The following is a 20,529-nucleotide window of genomic DNA, read 5'->3' on the forward strand; positions in this document are numbered from 1 at the left end:
TTTGAAATAAAAATTTTACCACAGGCAATATTAGAAAATGAAACAGAACACAGCATTGAAATCCATTTAATAGCCACGAGCACTTAAAATGAGAATAATTTATGGCGTGCAAGTAACTATGAAATCGTGTGGTTTTAATGTATGCTTCATCCCTGTATAGACTGACTGTTTGACTGACATCTTGCTGACTCCTCTTACTGACAACAAATCAAAACAACTTCATTGAAAAAGGTGAAAAAGGCAGTAATTACCAGACCAAAAAAGACCATAGATCAATGCTTTTTACGAATAATTAGTTAATAATCGGACAAATATTAGCCACGCCCATTTCTTTTTTGTTAGTTTTAATGTTTTGAGGTATGGCACAACTTACATAAGATTGACAATAAACAGCGTAACTATTAAAAAAGCATGTTAAATATACATATTTATATATAATGTACAACCTTAATATTGAAAACAATAAATAAAAGCGTACATTTTGTATAATGGAAGCAACTATATGAACTGTAGGTGGAACAGTAAAAGTCACAGTTCAGTATGTAGCTTGGTTTTGGGTTCACGGTTCAGTACATGTTCCTCATGATCAACAGTCCGGGAGGAAGACACCTATCGTTCCACCCCTGAATTGTTCACGTAAAATGAACATTCTGTTCAGTCAATTTAAAATATTGTAAAATATGCAACGTATGACGTAAAAATAATAATATATTTAAACCTAATTACATGTCCCTATCAATTAATTAAGAAGCAGAACATGTGCAATGTACAATGCATAAAGTAAAATACTTTGCAATTACAATGCAAACATGTAAGACACATGGTGGATTATGTAGTTAACAGTTCTCAGTCACCATTTTGTCGCAGTTTTTCTTGACAATTTTTTAAAAATGTTAACTTTTGAAGTCACGATGACCCATGAACTGAACACGCTTGTTAATTGACGCGTCTACATGGACTGAATAGATACATGCAGGAGAAGACAATTATTTCATTTGTGTGATTTACATCTGCCAGTCGTTTGCCTCCCTCCTCTTTGTCCTCCTCTCAGACAGTAAGGGTGCCATCACACATACAAGAATAATGTGCAGCAGAGCCATCACAGGGATATCTGCACAGCATTTTGATGGAGGGAAGTGTAGGCCACCCCTGGACAGTCATCCTATTCAGTCTTTCCTGCATTTTATCTGTATTTGTCAGTGTGACCTTGAATCATCTGGTTCCTCCACAATTGTGTTAATCTTATCCGGTCGAAATGGCACTGTCCTCGTTCTTTCCTTTTACCGTTAAAGATGTCTGCCCTTTTATGTTCTATTTTTTTGTTCATGCTAAAGGTGTGCCATGGGGTTGCATTAAATTAGCTCAAAAACAACAAAATAGGCCAGCAGCTCTGTGGTTATTAAACCGGAACTTGGCATTTGCAGGGCTGCAAATGCACTATATGCAAACATGTGGGTTTCGAGCTGTATATTTTTAGTTCTCATGAACTGATGAATCACTGGTTAAATCACTGCTGTGCTGTGGGAACCACCAGCAGGGAGCGTTTAATGGCAAAGCTGCATCACTACTGCTTGACTTACACAGCAGACGGTGTGCAGTGTCCAATAGGCTACTGTCTAATGCCTGAACTCCACCCACTTCACTGAATCCTTTCTCCCCACAGAGGCAGCTGAGGAAGAGGAAGTGCTACCTCCTGGTGGCCGGAGCCATCGTCCTCACCGTCCTCATCGTCATAATTGCTGTTTCAGCAAGAAAATGAGACCGCCACTGAGGTAAGAATCGTCATCCACAATACAGCACTGCAACCCCTGCCAGTCCCATATTAGCGATTAGCTTGTGCTAGGATCGGACCTACATAGTAGTTGGCAAATGTATAACACCTTGGATCCCCACTTACTGTTCATTGTTAACATACATATGATTTGAGCGTGATGACTTGGTCAGTTCCAGTCTGGGTCTGATAGTGTTATCAGTAAAATCACACATTGTGTGGTGTAGGACTGAAACTCATGATTATTTTCATTACCAATTGATCTACCAATTATATTTGTTCAATAACTCAGTAAATTGTTTAGTCTTTAAAGCGTCATTAAAAACAGTGAAAAATGCTCAGTGCCCGAGGTGATTGTGTCAAATGTCTTGTTTTGTTTTCCAAAACCCAACAATATTCAGTTTATTATGAGTGAAATCGAGAAAAAGTAGAACATTCTAACACGAGCTGGACTCAGAGAATAGTCTGCAGTAACAACATATGATTGTTTCTGCTCTGCTCGTGGTGTAATTGTTCATCTTTCGATCCAGTTGATGCCCAGCATTCATTACAAGAATTCGTTTTATATTTTTTACACATGCTCAAACAATGATTCATATATCTTACAAAAAGTTATTTGTTATTGTCCAGCAATGAGAACAATCAATTTGCCTGCAGAAGCCCCTGGAATGCAGAACCTGTTCAGGCAACAAAACTAGGTGGCTAGGTTCGGGGAAAAGTTTGTGCTTTAGTTTCAAGTAGTACGTTTGTCACTTACTTATGTTAGTAAAGTATGTAAGTTACATTGCACAAGTTAAGTAAATAAGTCAAAGTTGACTTGGTTTCTTCACAGCAAACATACAGTGATATAACTGACGTTAGTAAAGTCAGGAAATTAGGTAAAAAAATTACAATAAAATGAATCAGCTTTTCTCACGGGACACAAACAACGGTCTCCTTGGTGAAAGTCCTGTGTTTGTATGACCCATCCCTCCCTCTCACCTTCGGTACACTGTCTTGTTGCAAACGCTCTGAAGGTCTTATAATGATGTAGATTGGTTCACATATTAGTTAATTGAAATACCAAGCTGAGTTACTTGACACAAATCAGAATCAGAACCGTTTATTTGCCAAGGTATGTTGCACATACAAGGAATTTGACATTAAACAATCAACAACAATCAACACAGTAAAAAAATAGAAACATTAAAATTTACAATAAAATATAAAATAAAGTGCACAAACAAAGAAGATAACAGTACTATAACAAGTAAGATGTAAGTGTTTGTAAAAGTGTATTTAAATAAAGAAACAGAGAAGGGATATGCAGGGGAGTGACCGGTAGGAGTCAGTGGGGGTCCCGGGCTTTGTTGATGAGCCCGACTGCCGATGGGAAAAAACTGTTCATGTGGCGTGAGGTCTTGGTTCTGATGTTCCTCAGCCTCCTGCCAGATGGAAGGGGCACAAACAGTTTGTGTCCAGGGTGAGAGGGGTCGGTTACCATCTTTCTGGCTCGCTTCAGGGTCCTTGAAGCGAACAAGTCCTGGAGGAATGGCAGATTGCAGCCGATCACCCTCTCAGCAGAGTGAATGATGCGCTGCAGTCTGCCCTTGTCCTTGGCTGTGGCTGCAGCGTACCAGACGGTGATGGAGGAGCAGAGGATGGACTCCATGATGGCTGTGTAGTTAGACCCTCCACCCAGACCTCCTCCCTATGTGGACTTTGTCACTCTTTAATAATTACGTGGGTTATTTAAGAGTTTCAGTGCATCACTTTTTGAGTAGGTATGAGTACAAATAGTAAATGCCTGAGTATTTACAACAGGAATTACTACATTGTTAATACATGTCTTTTAAGATTAGAGTTGGATTTTGTTTGCTTTTTCTAATTTTGATTATGTTACCGGTTGGCCCAACATCTGGGTTTTATCTCTGCAGCTAAATACTCTTTTATAGAACAATTTATCTTTTCTGAATATTTTAAGTGAAAAGTAAAATAGAAAATATTCAAGTAGCAGGCTTGTCATTTTGAGCTGTCACTGAACTTGCCAGTTAAAAAGGACAAACATAATTTCTGGTAGATCCAATCAGCTTTTTGGCAGTTGGACATTGTCTTGGCCAAAGATGATTTGTGATGGAAGAGAAACATCGCTCTGTAACTACTCTACAACCAGTGGACTGGGTGTATTTGTAGAAGTGATCTAGCTAATGGTGTCATGTAAATTCCATTAAAATTTTGAATCCCCCATTTAAATGTACTGAACATGATTTCACTCAATATTTCAGCAAGCCTCTGAAGTGAAACATTGATGTATTTATGTTTAACTATGAGTATATTTCCAATGTGTGACAATAGGATTTGAGCTGACTTTCCCTTTACATAACTGTACAGAACTAATTATGATCAGAGATCCATTGCGCTTCTCAAGAAAAACTGGAAACTGTTTTATCAAAATAGGAATTTGCATGTGTGATGTCACATATTCAACAAGATGTATTTAAAGCTGGAGTAGGTAATGTATTTTATAACCCTTTTGCTTTCTATTCTATTTCTATTCGTTTAAATTGTCTCTACATCATGACAGTAATCAATAAATCAAATGCTCTGACAAAAAAAGGAAAAGACATCTGTCTGTAGGACTGTAATAACCCGTCCAATCATTTCATTCAGGCTGAATCATTTCTTTCTACCTGCCATCGTGCACAGCCCGTGCTCTCGGAGTCTGTCACGGGCTGCTTGACAACGGTGAGAACTAACAATAGTCGGTCAGGAGCTCAGTTTTCTGCAAATGTCCACTGGTTTTATGCAGATGCTGTAGAACTGTGTGCCAAACATTGGTAAAGGGTGTCAAGTTAATCCCTCTGCGGCCTCATTTGCTGTTTGTAATTTCACAAGATATCTACTTTTTCGTTTGATAGAGTCTTCATATACAGTACTGTAATAAATGTTTGATCTTGTGTTGACCACCTGCTACCTGATGAAAACTAAATTGGCATCACTTTCCAGTAGCATGCAGATTTAGAGAAATTAAAAAAAAATGTCCTTGATTTCTGCCTTCTGCTAAAGCATGATTCCTTAATAATACAGCAGTCCGTGACGATCTGGTTTATCTTATCAATACCTTGCATCTAGCGTAGCATAGCTTTTTGAAATTGTTTGACATATTTACAATCCAGTGGACATGGGGAGTTTTGCTGAAAGGGGCGAGGAGTCAGAATTTTTACAATTCTTCCCAAATGAAAGTGTTTGTGGCCGCGTGCCGCCGCCTGGAGTGCTACAACCTTTTTAGAAAGCCGCTGGTTTCGTCATTGTGGATGAAGTGCTCGCCAGCACCCTCCCAGCACTTTTCTGCCAGAAAAATTTAAAAACGCTATATGGACACTCCCTCTAATGAGTCAGCACTCGAAGTGAACACACGTCACAATCAAGTAGCCGCCACATCGCAGAGCAGTGAATCCAATGTGAATACATTTTTGTTGTTTCTTTATTTCATTTCTTGTGCGCTTTGGGAGTCGGTGTCCCCTTAAATAAATGCAGAGGCTTAAAGTTCTCTTTACAATAATGGGAGTATCGATACAGCAGCAAACAACTATTTCCCATGTTAATATAAGTAATGTCTCCCTCAGCAGAGAATGAAGTCACTTTCAATCTGTGTCAGTTGTAATCCTATCTTGTCTGTGCTTTGGTTACATAGCTTGGCCTATCAGCACCGTTGCTGCACTGTTAGCGCTGTTGGCATTGTTAGCTACTAGCTGCCGGCTCAGCTGTCGCCATATTGAGAGCCATGTGTGGAGGCAATACATATATGCTCTTAAATGTTATTTCAATCTATGACAGTTAACCTCTTGGCAACCATTTCCTCTTACCAACTTCACTTGGTCGACTAACAAAATCTAAATTTGCTCATGTTTGTGTGAGCGATATCATAGATGGTACATTCATGTTTTCCCTAATCTATTGACAAAATTCATTAATATCCTACTTCATGGTTCCATATACTATAAGATGTTGCTGTTGGAAATGAAAGTTGGATGCTTTATGCCTGTCAGACAGCCACATTACCAACTCTCTGGTAATCTGGTTATATTTACAGTTTTGAATTAGAACCAGTAAAGCAGATCATTTGGAGAGAGGGTTAAGCACTGGCCTTAAATGGTGATCAAACCGCTTGACTTTATTTTAAAAAGGGATATATTTTATATCTTCAGGGGCCTCCTAGTGTTTCCTAGTTGTTGCTGGGACTCACAGCATTTGTTGCCGAATAAACTGTGAGATGGAGATGGTGATCTCCGTTGTGCAGAAGATATGAACAAGAAGATCGATATACTTGCTTATATATCGTTAACAACATGGCTGCTGCTAGCAGCCTGGCTACCATCAAAAGCAAGAAATCTCACTGCTTTGATAAAGGCAGAGTAAAACACCTTGTAGTATTTATAAGTAGGCAGCTTTGGTTATTTAATAATCTATTTTAGTAAAAAGAACAGTTTTGATTACTCCTCTTTGCATTCTTTATTGCATTACTGCTGTTGTTCCTGTAGCTTTAATGTGCTGCGTTGACAATGTGAGAGCAATGAAGAGTTTTCAGTCCTGGTTCAGACTACAGAGCCTCTTGTGTTGTTATTATTAATACCTCCGTAAGAATAGGTGCAACTCAAGCGCTTTTCTCTTCCTTTGTGCCATAAGTGCAGCCTGCATTTTCCCGGAAGATCGCGACCCAGAGGAAGAGATAATTGCGTAGTGAAAGCGAAGCTAAAAGGAAACCAATCGAAAAACCAATGCTGTCACTATTCTACAGCCATCACATGGTGCAATCAACATTTAGTTCTTAATGATAAGCTTGAACAAAAAAAAGCCTATTTCTGTTGTAGACAACAATCTGAAGAAAGTTTATTCATTTAATTTTAAAAAGTGAGTTTGCCCACCTTGATATTTCTGCAACTTCAGCCTCAGATTACTCATGGCTGGAAAAGCTCTCTTGACAAACACTGTTTTTTTGCTCTTATTTGACGTTCAATACAAGATGTCTCTGCTTGCATAAAGTATTGATTGTCACCTATTTTGCTCTGGGGGGATGGAAGTGGAAATGCTGTGGAACAAAGCATTCTATTCATAAAACAGGCTGAATCGATGCTCCCGTGGGGACCGGCCCATGTTGAAGCACAGCATTTACCGGTCCACACTCAAGTGGCTAGACACTACCAGTTAGCACAGCAAGACAGTCTCAGTATTAAAAATAGACCCGGGCCATTGTGAAGTCCACTACTGGCTGTTGTCCTGTTTACACATGTTCACAGAAAGCTTTATGGATGTTCAAACTAATGCAAACTGAAAGCAAATTACTGTGAATTTGAGGTTCTTTTGCCCTCTATTTTCAAGAGCATGAAGCATCAAACTGGGTATTCCAACTCGTTTAAGTCATCCATCCATTATCTTTAACCGCTTATCCTGTTCAGGGACGCAGCGGGACTGGAGCTGATCCCAGCTGACATTGGGCGAAGGCAGGGTTCACCCTGGACAGGTCGGCAGACTATCGCTGGGCTTCCTGATAATTAAACAACTTTACCCCAGAGCTATTTTCTTAATTTCTGTACCTTTTTAGTCATCTAATACTAGTCCGTCTATCGCTTTGGTCCGGACTGAAATATCATTACACATATTTGATGAAGTCCCATGGAATTTTATACAAACACATCCCGGTCCTGATGAATCCCTTGCTTTTTCTTGTAACAGTGAATGTCACAGTTCTTTCATCTCCAAGTTAGAGTGTTGTTTTGCTGACGGTTTCCCTGTTTTACAAACATAAATATATGTCATTTTGATAGTCAGAGATGTTTTTTGGCTGTACTTGAATGTGGTAGCCTTTTGATGCTCTTATCTTTCTCTGTCAGTCATTTTAAATGTCAGTATAGCCGTTCTCACAGCACAGCCGCTGTGCTCAACCCGTATCATGGTTCACTGTGTCTGCTGATGTGATGGAAAATAATGATTTTATCTGCAGCTCAGCAGCAATATCTGGTCAAATTATCGTATTGTCGCCATCAAATTTGTATATTAATTCTGTTGTAGTTATAGTCAGCTGACAATAGCAACCACCTTTTTTAAGACACGTAAAAATCTAAATTCACAAGAGGGGTAAAATATACTTTATGTCGTCAAACAAAACATGAAAATCTCTTAAGCTTATGTTCACATAATCTTATTCCAGGCATCTATCCGAAAACCATTACAATTTCCAAGTTTTAGGACTCATTCCTGCAGAACTCTTTGCCACCAACAGGTTGACATTTTTTGATCCAGAATGAAATGAAATGTGGTTCAAACATACATGTCATTTTCTGGCTCAAATGTTAGCATGCTAATGTGCTAAACTATGATCATTGTCATTGTCATGTAAGCATGTTAGCATATGTTGCTCAAAGCACCACTGTGTCCACCACTGCTACTAGCATGGCTTTAGTCCTGCTGATCTAAATGGCCTTTGACTTGGTTATTTTGTTTCTGAGCTGTAAGGGGAGCCACACAATGAATGGCTACACATCTGTTTTCAGTTATGAGTCTTTCCATGTCTTTTAACCTGTTATAACTTAGCATTTTATTGTCCACTATAATGTAAAAAGAACCATCAACTATAAGGGTTTATATTGTTGATATATTTGTTGTAGATTGCTATCTGGCATGTATGTGTACAATGTAAGAATTTCCAGCAGAAATCTCCTTCAACTTTTATTTACTTAGATCTTAGATTTGTAGCTATTCATGTTTATGGAAAAAAATATTTTTTTTGTTTTGGCAGATGAGGCTGGATTGCTTACCACTGTGTGTGTGTGTGTGTGTGTGTGTGTGTGTGTGTGTGTGTGTGTGTGTGTGTGTGTGTGTGTGTGTGTGTGAGTGAGTGTAAGTGAAGGAGAGAATTACTATCGTACGTTATTAACCCACAAAAAGGCAACAAGGTATTGTACTAAAGATCCAAATGAACACATTTGGCTTCAGCTCCATCAAACATTTTGGTATCTGTAGAAACGACTCAATTTTAGAGCAATAACTGCCCTGACATTTCATCATTATTTCAATGACTTTCACACCAATAATACATACAACTTGGCAAAGATAAATATTGTAATGAAGTAATTCAAAGCCTTTCCCCTTTTAAAGTGAATAACTCTTACTGTCATTGTTAAGTCAGTGTTCTTTGAGGGCGTCACCATCCACAGCAGCGACACAAAATGGACAGATGGAGAGAAAAACAAAACAGGAAAGGTCAAATAAGCCACACAGTAAACAAAGGCTAATGACAGTTTGCTTCATTTTAATAAGAGGAGCTCAATTTGAAGTGTTTAGCTTTTTATTGTATTTAACCACAGAAAAAGATAGGCATGGACTTCTCCGTTGAATCTTTGTTTGTGACAGAAATGATTAAATTCATAGAACGACCTAATATGTCTTTGGGCTGTAAAATTGTGGTCTTGAGACGTTCTAAGCCGACACACTGCGAGAAACAAGCGTGAACATCATAGTTGTGCAAATTTCAGCCCACAGTTATTTGTATTTGCTAAACAGATTGGACATCAAAATAAATACACCAGTAAATGTGACCAAATGTTGAACGGCTGTCAGTCTGTAACACCTCTTCTGGCAGAAATCACAGCCTCCAAATATTGTTGCCAGATACCTGTCTATCTGCACCGCCTGGTGTGTACCACATGTTTAAGATTTCACAATGTAGTCTACTTGGGGAATGTTTTGATGAACACGTTTACCAGCAGAGACTCATATTGGTCTTTCTATTGGCAGATTGTGCATGGCAAGTTGATGGCATGTACCATACAACTTCAATTAAAAGTAGAGCCCCAATTAGATGGCGAGTCCACTATTCCGAGTACATGCATGCACTTCTCAATTTGACAGCAAGTAACTTTTGTCAAGATGGTCTTAATACCATGAGCACCTAGGTATAATACAATTTAAAATAAGATTTACCATCATGGTAAATAGGGCTATACGGGATGTCTTTTTTTTTTGGTATTCTAAGCTTCTATTGACATAGCGGAGGCCGGCTGCATTCGCTCTTCTGTAACATTAAACAGAGCAGCTTGTATATTCCACAAACATTTATCAAGAGGATAACAATGCTTTAAGCACAATATTAATCCAAATAAATGACTAAACTAAACAAAGAGTGTGTGCGCGTCTCCTTTTTAAGGAGGTTGCCGGTCAGGAACATCTGTCTCTTTAGCTGCTAAAAGCTCCACTTTGTTCACCAGCTAGTCGCTAACTTTGTCTGCTTTTTGCAGCTGAGCATGGTCCTGTTTCAGAAGTTAGTTAACCCTGATGAGGGAAACTCGGGCTTTTCAGTTTCAGAAAGAGAGGTAACCCTAACTCTGAGTCTGTCAGCATAGTAACTGTATCGCATTCATTAGTGTAGGTTTACTGTCTGTTGAATTGAAACCCTGGCCGGATATTAGTTTGTTCCTCAGGAAAATCTAAAGTTACTTTGTTTTTTGTCAAGTCCAGTCACCCTCTGCTCAAAATAAAAGCCCTGCATATCGTTCTTCTTGCAGGTGGAAGTGTTTTTTTAAATATATAAATATACAACGCTTTGACTTTGTAAACACAGTTAATACCAGCTGTTAGTGATGGAACATAATTCCTATAATATTGGAGATTATATGTTAATATTTCTGAGTGAGAAGGATGGTGGTGCAGCTGTAGAATGTAGTTTGAATGTGAGTTTTATGGGCTGCGTATAGAGAACGTGTTTTTACAGCATTTCACAGAAGTTTAACTTTACTACATTTGTTGAAGTAACTGAAAAAAAGCCACTGAATGCTGTTGAGCCAAGATCCAAATTGAATTTCTAAGATTTAAAATCCACAGTATTTTTGACCTCCCAAATAGTATTCTCAAATAGTATTTTCTCCCAAAATAGTATTACTGGATTGTGAGCTTACAGTCATGTCTTCTATGTCTATTGATCTATACATTAGTTTTTATTTTTCAACTACATTTTTCCTCTTCAGTTGGACCCTGTTTTTTTCAGATTAAAGTTAACATATATATTTAAAATGAAGACAGTGAGATTTCACCACTTTATCAAAGTCTGGTCAATTATAAATGAATCAACAGTAAAATGGAGACTGTCTGTTGTTTAGCTGTTGCCATGGTGGATCATGATATCGGAGCTCCATTGATGATGGCTTATTTCATTCACCACGTACAAGCCTAACTCAAAGTGAACAAGCTCAGATTTGATTGAACAAACTCTGATCAGCTGTTCTGGAACTGAAAACTCAGAGTTTTCCATCTCAGGATTAGTAAACTCAGAGTTCAGGGTTAGTCTCAGAGTTACACCCGGTTTTATCAAAGCTTTTTCAATGAAAACAGCTGCCTGTTGGGGCTGGAAACAGGACTGATGTGACTTCTGAGAGTAAATGTAATCAGTTGGGTGATAATTCTCTGCACATGTTTCACTATGAGTGACATCTACTGCACTTTGTCATTTGATCCATAGTTAATATAGAAATATGTGTTACTGTAGACTTCAACTTTCACATGTTAACTTTATTTTGCATGTCTTATTTTAGTTTTTTGTTGGCTTGGAGAGGAACACTTTGTTGAAAAATATATCAAATGAACATGGAAATATGATGGAAGAAACCAAACATGACCACAGTACAGAGGATAAGGTATATAGAGAGGTTGTGTTTGGTAACAGTGTCAATATAAATGTCAGGATTCTGAAATATGAGTTTGTTTGAGTTTATTAGCATTCATGCTCAGAAATGACAACTAAAGAGAAGCAGAATGCAAATCAATAATACAAAATAGTAAATAAATTGACTCAAACCTTGACAAGGAATCAACTGAAAGCAATGATAACGGACAAAATGTGCTCCATTTTTTTTAGAGCCAACCAATAAATGTTTATGTTACTATATTCATAAAAAGTCAGGTTACAATGCTTATGAATATAAAGAACTAAAAACAACCTTGTATATTCTGGTACAGCAAACTCAAGGCTTTTTTAAAACGCAAAAATCAAAGTGATGCACAAAAGGCCATCTTCATTTGGTTGCATAGCACTTTATTATTTGCAAAACTAAACAAACAAAAGGAGTTGACTGAAGTCATACTCAAGATGTAACCAGCAGTTACAGAGGAAAACAAAGTTATAGCTGAAGAAATATAAAGCCCTGGGAGGCAAAATAAACTAAAATAAATTTTGACAGTGTGGCTGCTACTGCCCGAAGACGTCATAATATATATTTACACGCCAATATTACCAGAAGTATCATTGAGTTTCAATTGAGATACAGCTTCTCTCTTTTCTGCATTTTAGATTCATACTCTTGGATTGAATCTTGTATTCGTGATGGACAGTCCACAAATGGCTCCCATTATTTCTGCATTGGAGATATACATCTTTGTTTGAGAAGCCTCTGGAAATGATGGGAGCTAACACTCCCATCAGTTCTGTGTTTGAGATATAGACCTTTGAAAATTACATTTCTGTATTTGTGATGGAAAGACTTGAACTTAACATGTCTTAACATGAACCTCATTCTGAGCTTCATGTTAAGATACAGTTACTCCAAGGGGTTTTATTTTGAAAGGGTGGGTCTGGGTCGGTGAGAGGGGGGGGGGAGGAGACAGAATCATCATGTGACTGAAGTAAGTGAATATCTCCACGTCGTGTGTGTGTGTGTGTGTGTGTGTGTGTGTGTGTGTGTGTGTGTGTGTGTGTGTGTGTGTGTGTGTGACTCAGTGTCTCTGTGTGTTTATCAACAGCACTAACGAGCTCATGTCACACACCGGTGTGCTTGGGTGCATGTGCGTCACTGGTTGCCGTGGTGATTGGAGCACCTGTGTGTTAGAGGCTAATTAAGAGAGATTAAACTATACAGTGATTTTCAACAAAACTACCTGTCAAACCTCTGCCCTTTATAGCAAAACCATGAGTCCAATCAACATATGGGTTTCATGAGAGAGACATTACTCTGCCGAACGCTCTGGTGTGGTTTTTATGTTTGACTCAAAGCAATTTCTTTGGAAAAATCACAGAATACTTTTCATGCTCTGCTCCACTCTGACCGTGATGTCATCACTCTAGCACTTACCGAGCCGTGCAATACACGCCACAAAAATCTGAAACGGACCCAAAATTTTCCGGAAACATAATCTGTGACTTCATGAAAACTGTGCTAGCTATCAAAATGCCCATTTGGCTCAATAACGTCCATCATTTTGTCTATGTTTTAAACTTTGAATCATTTTTCTATGTTAATGTATGGCTGGTCAATATGGGCCCAAAGTGTTGTTTTACCTCTCTTCACACTGAAACCCCATTCAAGTGAATGCAGAAATGTTGCTCCGTTTTTCATGATTTTCAGTAAAACTGCTAGGCGAATCTCTGACAAAAGTCATCCCCAATCAGACCGCATGTTTTCGATGTATTTTTTGCGCAGGTGTTGGCAACGCTCCGGGACGAGAAGTGCGTCAAAATTTGGTACTTTTAATGATGATTAATAAACCTGCAGGATTATAGTCTTTGTGCTACAAAAGCACACTGAATTAGAATCCAAGGAATACTTTAACATGCTGTAGAAGGGATTACAAGAGTTCACTTTGCTAACCTGTACTGCATTACCCAACATACACTTAAATGTAAAATCCATAAAGTAAGCAGCAAACTTTCCTTTAGTGGCTGGAGGTGAACTCTGAGGACTCCGTCTTTAATATTACAGCCCATCTGTGGACAGGTGCAGACAGATGGGGGAGTTAAAATCCATGAAACATGTACACCTAATGTTCATTGCTGTAAGGAACTTAATGTCAAGCTGTCGGTCGATCCTGCCATCTGTCTGTGGTTCAGTGAATGCCTCCTCTGTGTAGCTGGAGAACTGGCTTTACTTGGACCTTGAACTTAATTATAATCCCTATTCTTTTTAATAACAATGTATGAAATGACAATTATCAAACAATGTAACAATACAAAATAGAGATAAACCTACATAGAGTTGTCACCTGAATTTTGCTATCAAGTTCAATATATAAACTTAAAATGTTCGTTTCATTTTGTTCAAAACTGGTTACCAATGCCTCCAAGTGGCCAACAAACTCAGTAATTGCAGGTTTGTGGTGCATTCAGACTGAGATGTACTCATTTATTTTTGCACAAAAACGTTGATACACAAAAGGCTTTCCAATGTCCAGCTGATTTGAGAGAGAGAGAGAGAGAGAGAGAGAGAGAGAGAGAGAGAGAGAGAGAGAGAGAGAGAGAGAGAGAGAGACACCTTTCACTCCATTACCTGCATAGTGGAAGAATGAGCTGCAGTGAGTGCAAAGGCAGTTATTGGAGGTTAATGACAAAGTCACTAGTTTGATAAGAACATGCTCATCTTCAGCCTGATTCACATTTGAGAAACATCCTAATGCATGTAACAATCAGGTGGGCAATGGAACATAATACCTGTATAGCACCATGGTATACATTATATAGCATTGTCACTTTAAACATGTTAGCATTTATTTCAAATAACTGCACAGAGCCTTGCAGAGCTGCTAGCAGTCTTGTGATTTCACACCGTGTTACCAACAGTAAGCTGTTCTATAGTACAAGTAACTATACTGTATACCAGTTGATTCAAAGAGCAAAGGGATAACCATTATTGTCAAAGGTGGTTACATATCTTACGCCAAATATCCAAACACACAATTTAAATGGCTGTCAATGGCAACAAGTGTGTTCCTCACAATTTATTTTCCTGAACAGACATCCAGCCAGACAAAGTGCATAAAAAAGTGAGTGAAAGAGCGATGGGAACAGAAGCAAGAGAGGCAAAAAGGAGAACAGCAATTGTCATACATCAGTTTAATGAGGGTGACGATGACAGAAATAACTGCTGAGCCGCTTCTGCTCTCAAATCAATAGCCTGGCTCTTTATGACACTCTAAATAATGCAATAACTGCTTCCTGACACTTATTCCTTCCTTTATAGGAATTATGTTACTGGCACTGCCATCACATCTTGTTTACAAAGTCATTTGGGAAGTAAGATTTCTCCTTATGCATGTCAGCGCCATAAGCTAAAACTACACTGTGCATTGTGTTGGGGCTGATGGGTTACCTGTTCTCTATAAGCCACAGCAAAAACAAATCTATTAAAAATGCCACTGTACGGGTAAAATAAACCATCACATCTTATAAAAAGTACATTTTAATTGTGCTACTTCCGTTCACTTATTAATAGTTAGAAATGTCCTATGGGTCCTTTGTCGTCCCAGTCCCAACCCCAGCTGTTATAGACATGACTGGGGCAGAGGGGGTTATCAGAGCCCATTATTACACAAAATGTACATATTAAAGCAACCATCGTCTTTGCTGCAACACGTGGTGATTACAGGTTGCTCCCATATTTGATGCTGTTGATATCTAAGCAGTGAAGGGTACCATGCAACAGGAGAGCTTGACACAAGACTGAGATTTTCTTCCAGTGTTATTGTTGTGACCATTGTCGTTCATGTGACTGACCTGAAAAACATCTGAAGCTGTTATGAGCTAAAAATGTAGTTGCTACAGCAACTTTTATTGACCCAAAGCCCCTCTTCTCACTTGATTCATTACCTCAGTAAACATAGTAAACATGAGTTTATGGTCTAAATCTCTAGTTTCAAGTCTTCATTACAGCATGATGTTCATTTAGTAAATGATGGTCCATTAAGAGTCAAAAAGATGATAAACTGTGGTATGCTTTAGGGCGGGGCTACCTTGTGATTGACAGGTTGCTACCACAGCGTTACCCAGTTTGGTTGTTTTCCCTGTGTTTTTGTTTTTGTCTTAGAAATTGAATCCATTTTGATTGCCTTAAATTGTCTTATCCAGCAATAGGTTATACTTAGCTCCTCCCTCTTGTGTCACTACTAATATCAAAAAGCCAAGACAGCGACAGCAAAAATGCCAAACGGAGGGGTGACGCCTTTTGACTATGTCCACTTCTTCTATACATTCTATAGAATTACTCATTATGTAAACACGCCGTTTTCACACACCGCGGAAAAAACGGTCTGATGCCTACTAATACGTAGCTTAGTTCTTTTGATAACAAGCTACTTTACAAAACAGCAAGCTAACACGATGATTCACAGAGGGGCTGATAAATAAATGAAAGCAACTGGAATGCATCTGTCAATATGCGGTTTCTATCATTGTTGCTAACATTATGACAATAAGTGGGTATATGCTAGAATAAGAGAAAGTTTGTGTAACCATACTAAATAAAACAAACTCAAATGGTTTACTTTGAAGCCGTCATCCTCGTAGTGTTATGATATTGAATCAAGGCTTTTAACAAACACAAGTAATCTCCACACAAAACTCAGTGGCGTTTACGAACACAGATTGAAGTTTTTTGTTCGTTGTGAAATGTCTCTACAACTACTGGAAGGATTGCAATGACATTTGGTGCAGACAATCATGTTCTCTGCAAGATAAATTGATTCGCTGACTTCCCATCAAGCACCATCATCAGGTAAAAATCATCAGGGAATTCAATGACGTTCCCATAAGCCTCAGACACGTTGTATTTAGTTGCGATTCAGTTATAGTAGCATGTTATCACGCTTAACTAAGATGGAGAAAATGGTCACAGTTGTCTGCCAAACATTGTTGTCATCATGAGCATGTTAGCTGACTTGCACTGGTGAGAGATCTGGGTGTTCCAGATGTTTTCTTCAGCTTGCTTAGACAAATCTGTGGTTAGATCATAGAGCATTGTGGGCCCTGGCAGTCTCCATCTGTCTGCCTGTATAGCATGGAGCTCATTAGTCATACTGTATATGCATATTGATCAATATAATAATTACTGTTCTGATTTTGTTTTGTCTTTTTAGATGTGTTGTATTTGTAAAAGCTATATGGAAATTAAGTGTTTTGAAATAAAACTCCCAGTTAACAGTAAGCATTGCCAAAATATGGAGACCCCCTAAGTATATATTGATAAATTGTATTATAAATAGTGAATTTTAGTGTTCTTTGATCACATTTACAGTTACAGTTGTAATAAAGGCCATTCAGTTGCACCATTGGCTATGGGATCATGTTTATAATGGTGATATCGCCTTTGAAATGGAATTGCTGATGATGAATTCATATTCCTTACTGTCTTACCTTTTAAAGGATACCAGCAATATGCATCTAGGTCTTATGATTGAGGAGTCATTCCTTATTTATTTTGGGTAAGTCATTTTAGATGTATTTTATTCGGGCTTGGGCTTATTCATTATTTACAAGCCTAACTTAAGACTTCAACCCATAGACCTTACACTTTCCCCCAGGTAATGTTACATTTAGTCTGATAAAGGTCTCATACATTGTGTCTGTGACTGGGGTAGGCACTTGCAAAAGTGGTCAATATTTCTATTTAGGCTGTGATTAACTGTGAAGAATTCCTCCACGTCAGGAAGCAATTGCTAAACAAAGAAACAGATGTCAATGTAAGGCCATGGAAAGACATAGTGTGCCAATTAACATGATTTTTTTTCATCTTATTATGACAGCGATAATCTGCCTTACAACGCAAAAACTTAAACTGGAGGAGCAAATAACCATTCATAACAATGATCTACCGACATTAGAAACACTGTCATATTCTTATTTACCAATTACTTGGTTCAATAAATAGCAACTCATTGGTCTCCTTTTCTAGATGCAATAAAGGCAAATATTATTATTGCAGCATGCATTTGACAACATAGCTAATTTGATGTGTGGTCTTAATTTGGAATAACACAAGCCCCAAAATACCATTGACATGTCATTACTGTTTCCACTGCCCTTGTGTGCGTAACAGTAAACATACAAAGATATCACAATTCATTTGATGATACATCTTTTTTTTAACATTAATAAACTCTGAAGCACCATTAGTGGCCACAAGAGGTTATAATAATTATATTACAGCCCATAATACAAAACTGCTCAAAAGAAAAATTGACAATTGCGTCATTCACGGGCAAACAATGTGAAGTTGGGCCTGAGAATAGCGCTAGAGGAAAAACATATGGTCACATAGCACGAATGTGCTCACTAAATTTCATGGCAATCTGCATTTATGTTGACAACTAAATCTAAATGTGGCAGCATTAATATCAATATTAAACGTCTTAGAAATCTAGTATGGCAATTGTGTTGTCCCAGCACGGGTGTCCAGAACAGCTACATAGATTCTCTCAGTGTGTGTAACTGTACTGGAAGGATGAACATCATTCTTCCAAAAGAGTATGCCTCATATGTTGTTTGGATACTTCTGTTAAACAGACATTTTATACGTTTTCCTACCTAATTTGGCATGCCTTTTATGCAGATTTGACAAGACATAACCACATAGATATAGGCTTAGGCCTCTTAAACCTATTTAAGACTATTTTTTTTTTACATTGTACATTTCTGACAGCCACGGGTACATTGAATGTCGACATTTTTGCATTTGGTCAAAGTAAGTGATATAGAGCAGTCGTTTTTTTTTAAATTACATGATATAATGACAATAAAAATAAGTGAGAAAGTTCTGTAAAGCTTGGTAGGACTGATGGTGGGTCAAACAAACAATACTTTCTCACAGGAGATGTTTGTGTCCTTAACTTAACGTTGCCCAAGATGGTCCGCTAAGGGCGGTTGTTATTTAATAACACGTGCAGATTTGCAGATAGATATTACATTTAATTTAAGCAATGAAAATAGATTTTGTACGCTAATTGGTTAAATGTATTTTCTTTGTTTGTAAAATTAGCTTTTTAGGTTTTACATTTTAGGTTCTCCAGAACAAAAAAGACACATTACATTGCTACGTTATTATTTTAACACAAACCATGATGTTTTTCTAATCTTAACCAAGTAGTTTTGTTGCCACATGTAGCCACAAGTCATTATGCTTTTCTGCAAGCAGGATACTAAGCTGATATGACGTGTATATATGAAAAGTGTTTTTGGTTCAGGAACATCCAGATTCAACGTGTCCCGTGGTCTGCAAAAACATTTGTTTTTCTCTGGCAACTTGGTTGCTCTTTTTCAGCTAAGGCAGAGTGAGACGAAAACAATCTTCATCAGTTGTTCAGTCGTCACTTAATCGTCTGCCTTTAATGCTGTCACCTCATACATCTATCTGTGTTTTAGCTCCAGTCCCCCTGTGACCCTGTAAAGAAATCAGCGAGTATCAGGAGTGGATGGATGGATAAATAGCTGGAACACAAAATAATCTGTTATGGTTTAGTACCTTTAAAAAACAGTTTGCATTGCTTTGTCATTATGCTCAGCAGGAGAGGTGGATTACACTGCGACTGTGATGTGATACACATCCCTGACACGCCAAGGGAATAAACTGATCACTTCTGATGTTGTATCACAACAGCCTGGTGTCACTGTTGAGCAGCTATCATCATACAAGTGAAAGTCAGTGCTCAGATTGCTATTGTAATTCACACTGTGGATCAGTAACACAATGTGGGCAGTGGTAGACAAGATAACGCTTCTTTTCCAAAAGGATATTGGAGGATTTGTGCTGTCCCGGAGGCGCAGTTTTGAGTGCGTTTGTGTGTGTGTTGATCAAACAGTATCAGAACTTGAGCACAACTTGTGTGTGTGTGTGTGTGTGTGTGTGTGTGTGTGTGTGTGTGTGTTTTTTTTTGGCTGTTTTCCTTCTGAATTTTATACACGGATATAAGCATCATTTCAAACACCTTTTTCCTGCTGATAAATATTAAAGAATTAATGCAGTGGATACATGTTATATTTAGACTCCAAAGCTGCTTTACTTCCTTACCATGAAACACAGCACACGCGCTCACACTGAAAGAGGCTTATTCAAATGATGTAAAATGCTAAGTTGACAACACAGAGCGGGAATTTAGGAGCGCTGCCGCACTGCGATGATATGACAAAGAATAAATATTTAAAGAGAGACTGATATTTAGGGAAAGAGAAAGGTAAGTGTTGGGGAATCATTTCAAATTTCAATTATCGTGTTTGGCTCCCTCTTTACCTTCATAGCTTAAACAAGCAAGATATGCTTTTGATGGACGCTTAACAATCTGGCGCTGGACAAGCATTTGTATAAATTAAACAAAGTGAGGCATTTCGTGCTGCAGACTGTCTGAATTTCCATCCTTCTGAAACAGGGATCTGAGCCAGTGGAGAGGAACTTGTGAGTTGCTGCCACAGTTAGTGGAGTTCTTTGGGCCTGGTATCGTTAATCCATGTCTATGAACAAGTGTGACAATAAGCTCTCTGTCTGAACAGCAATCCTCTTTGGCGAAGCTTTGTGGGTAAACTCGCCTCATGCAAATTCTAAACCCCATTAGCTTTGAGGGACTAGTCAGCTGCATTGAGATTAATGGCCAAGTGACTACTTGATTTAATACGGTTATTTCACGTCTTCCGGGGGAAAAAATAAACAACAAAGTTAATGCAAGACATTTGTCACTGACGTCCTCAATCTCTCTTTAAGTGGGAGAAGTTTCTTGCGTGTGCAGATGTGTTACTTCCTCAACCTGGCACTGGTGAGAAAGCTGGGAAGCTTAGTAAATGTTAAATGTTTGTATGCTTAGTCTGTAAGTAAGACATCATTATTTTAAATAAGTTTCAGTTCTTTGGCCTGTTAAAAACCCAAGGTGGAAAGTTTTGTGTGCATTGTGATAAATGACAGTATGGGAATATCTGAAACTGCATTGGCGATAAATGTAGCAAGGAGAGAAAGTGCTATGCAATTTTTCATTACATGGTTAGA

General features: G+C 38.2%; 1 protein-coding gene across 1 annotated transcript in view; it reads left to right on the forward strand.

The window, feature by feature from the left end:
• Window positions 1–20,529, forward strand: part of tsnare1 (T-SNARE Domain Containing 1) — a 161,267-nt gene that overhangs the window by 125,162 nt on the left and 15,576 nt on the right. The window contains exon 11 of the mRNA XM_068735802.1: window positions 1,664–1,772. Coding sequence (XP_068591903.1) covers window positions 1,664–1,759 — 96 coding nt within the window. The 3' untranslated portion in view covers window positions 1,760–1,772. The remainder of the gene's footprint in view (window positions 1–1,663; window positions 1,773–20,529) is intronic.

Source organism: Cebidichthys violaceus, unplaced genomic scaffold, assembly GCF_023349555.1.
Source record: "Cebidichthys violaceus isolate CVI_PGR_0920_01 unplaced genomic scaffold, fCebVio1.0.p SCAF_7, whole genome shotgun sequence".
Taxonomy (NCBI): domain Eukaryota; kingdom Metazoa; phylum Chordata; class Actinopteri; order Perciformes; family Stichaeidae; genus Cebidichthys; species Cebidichthys violaceus.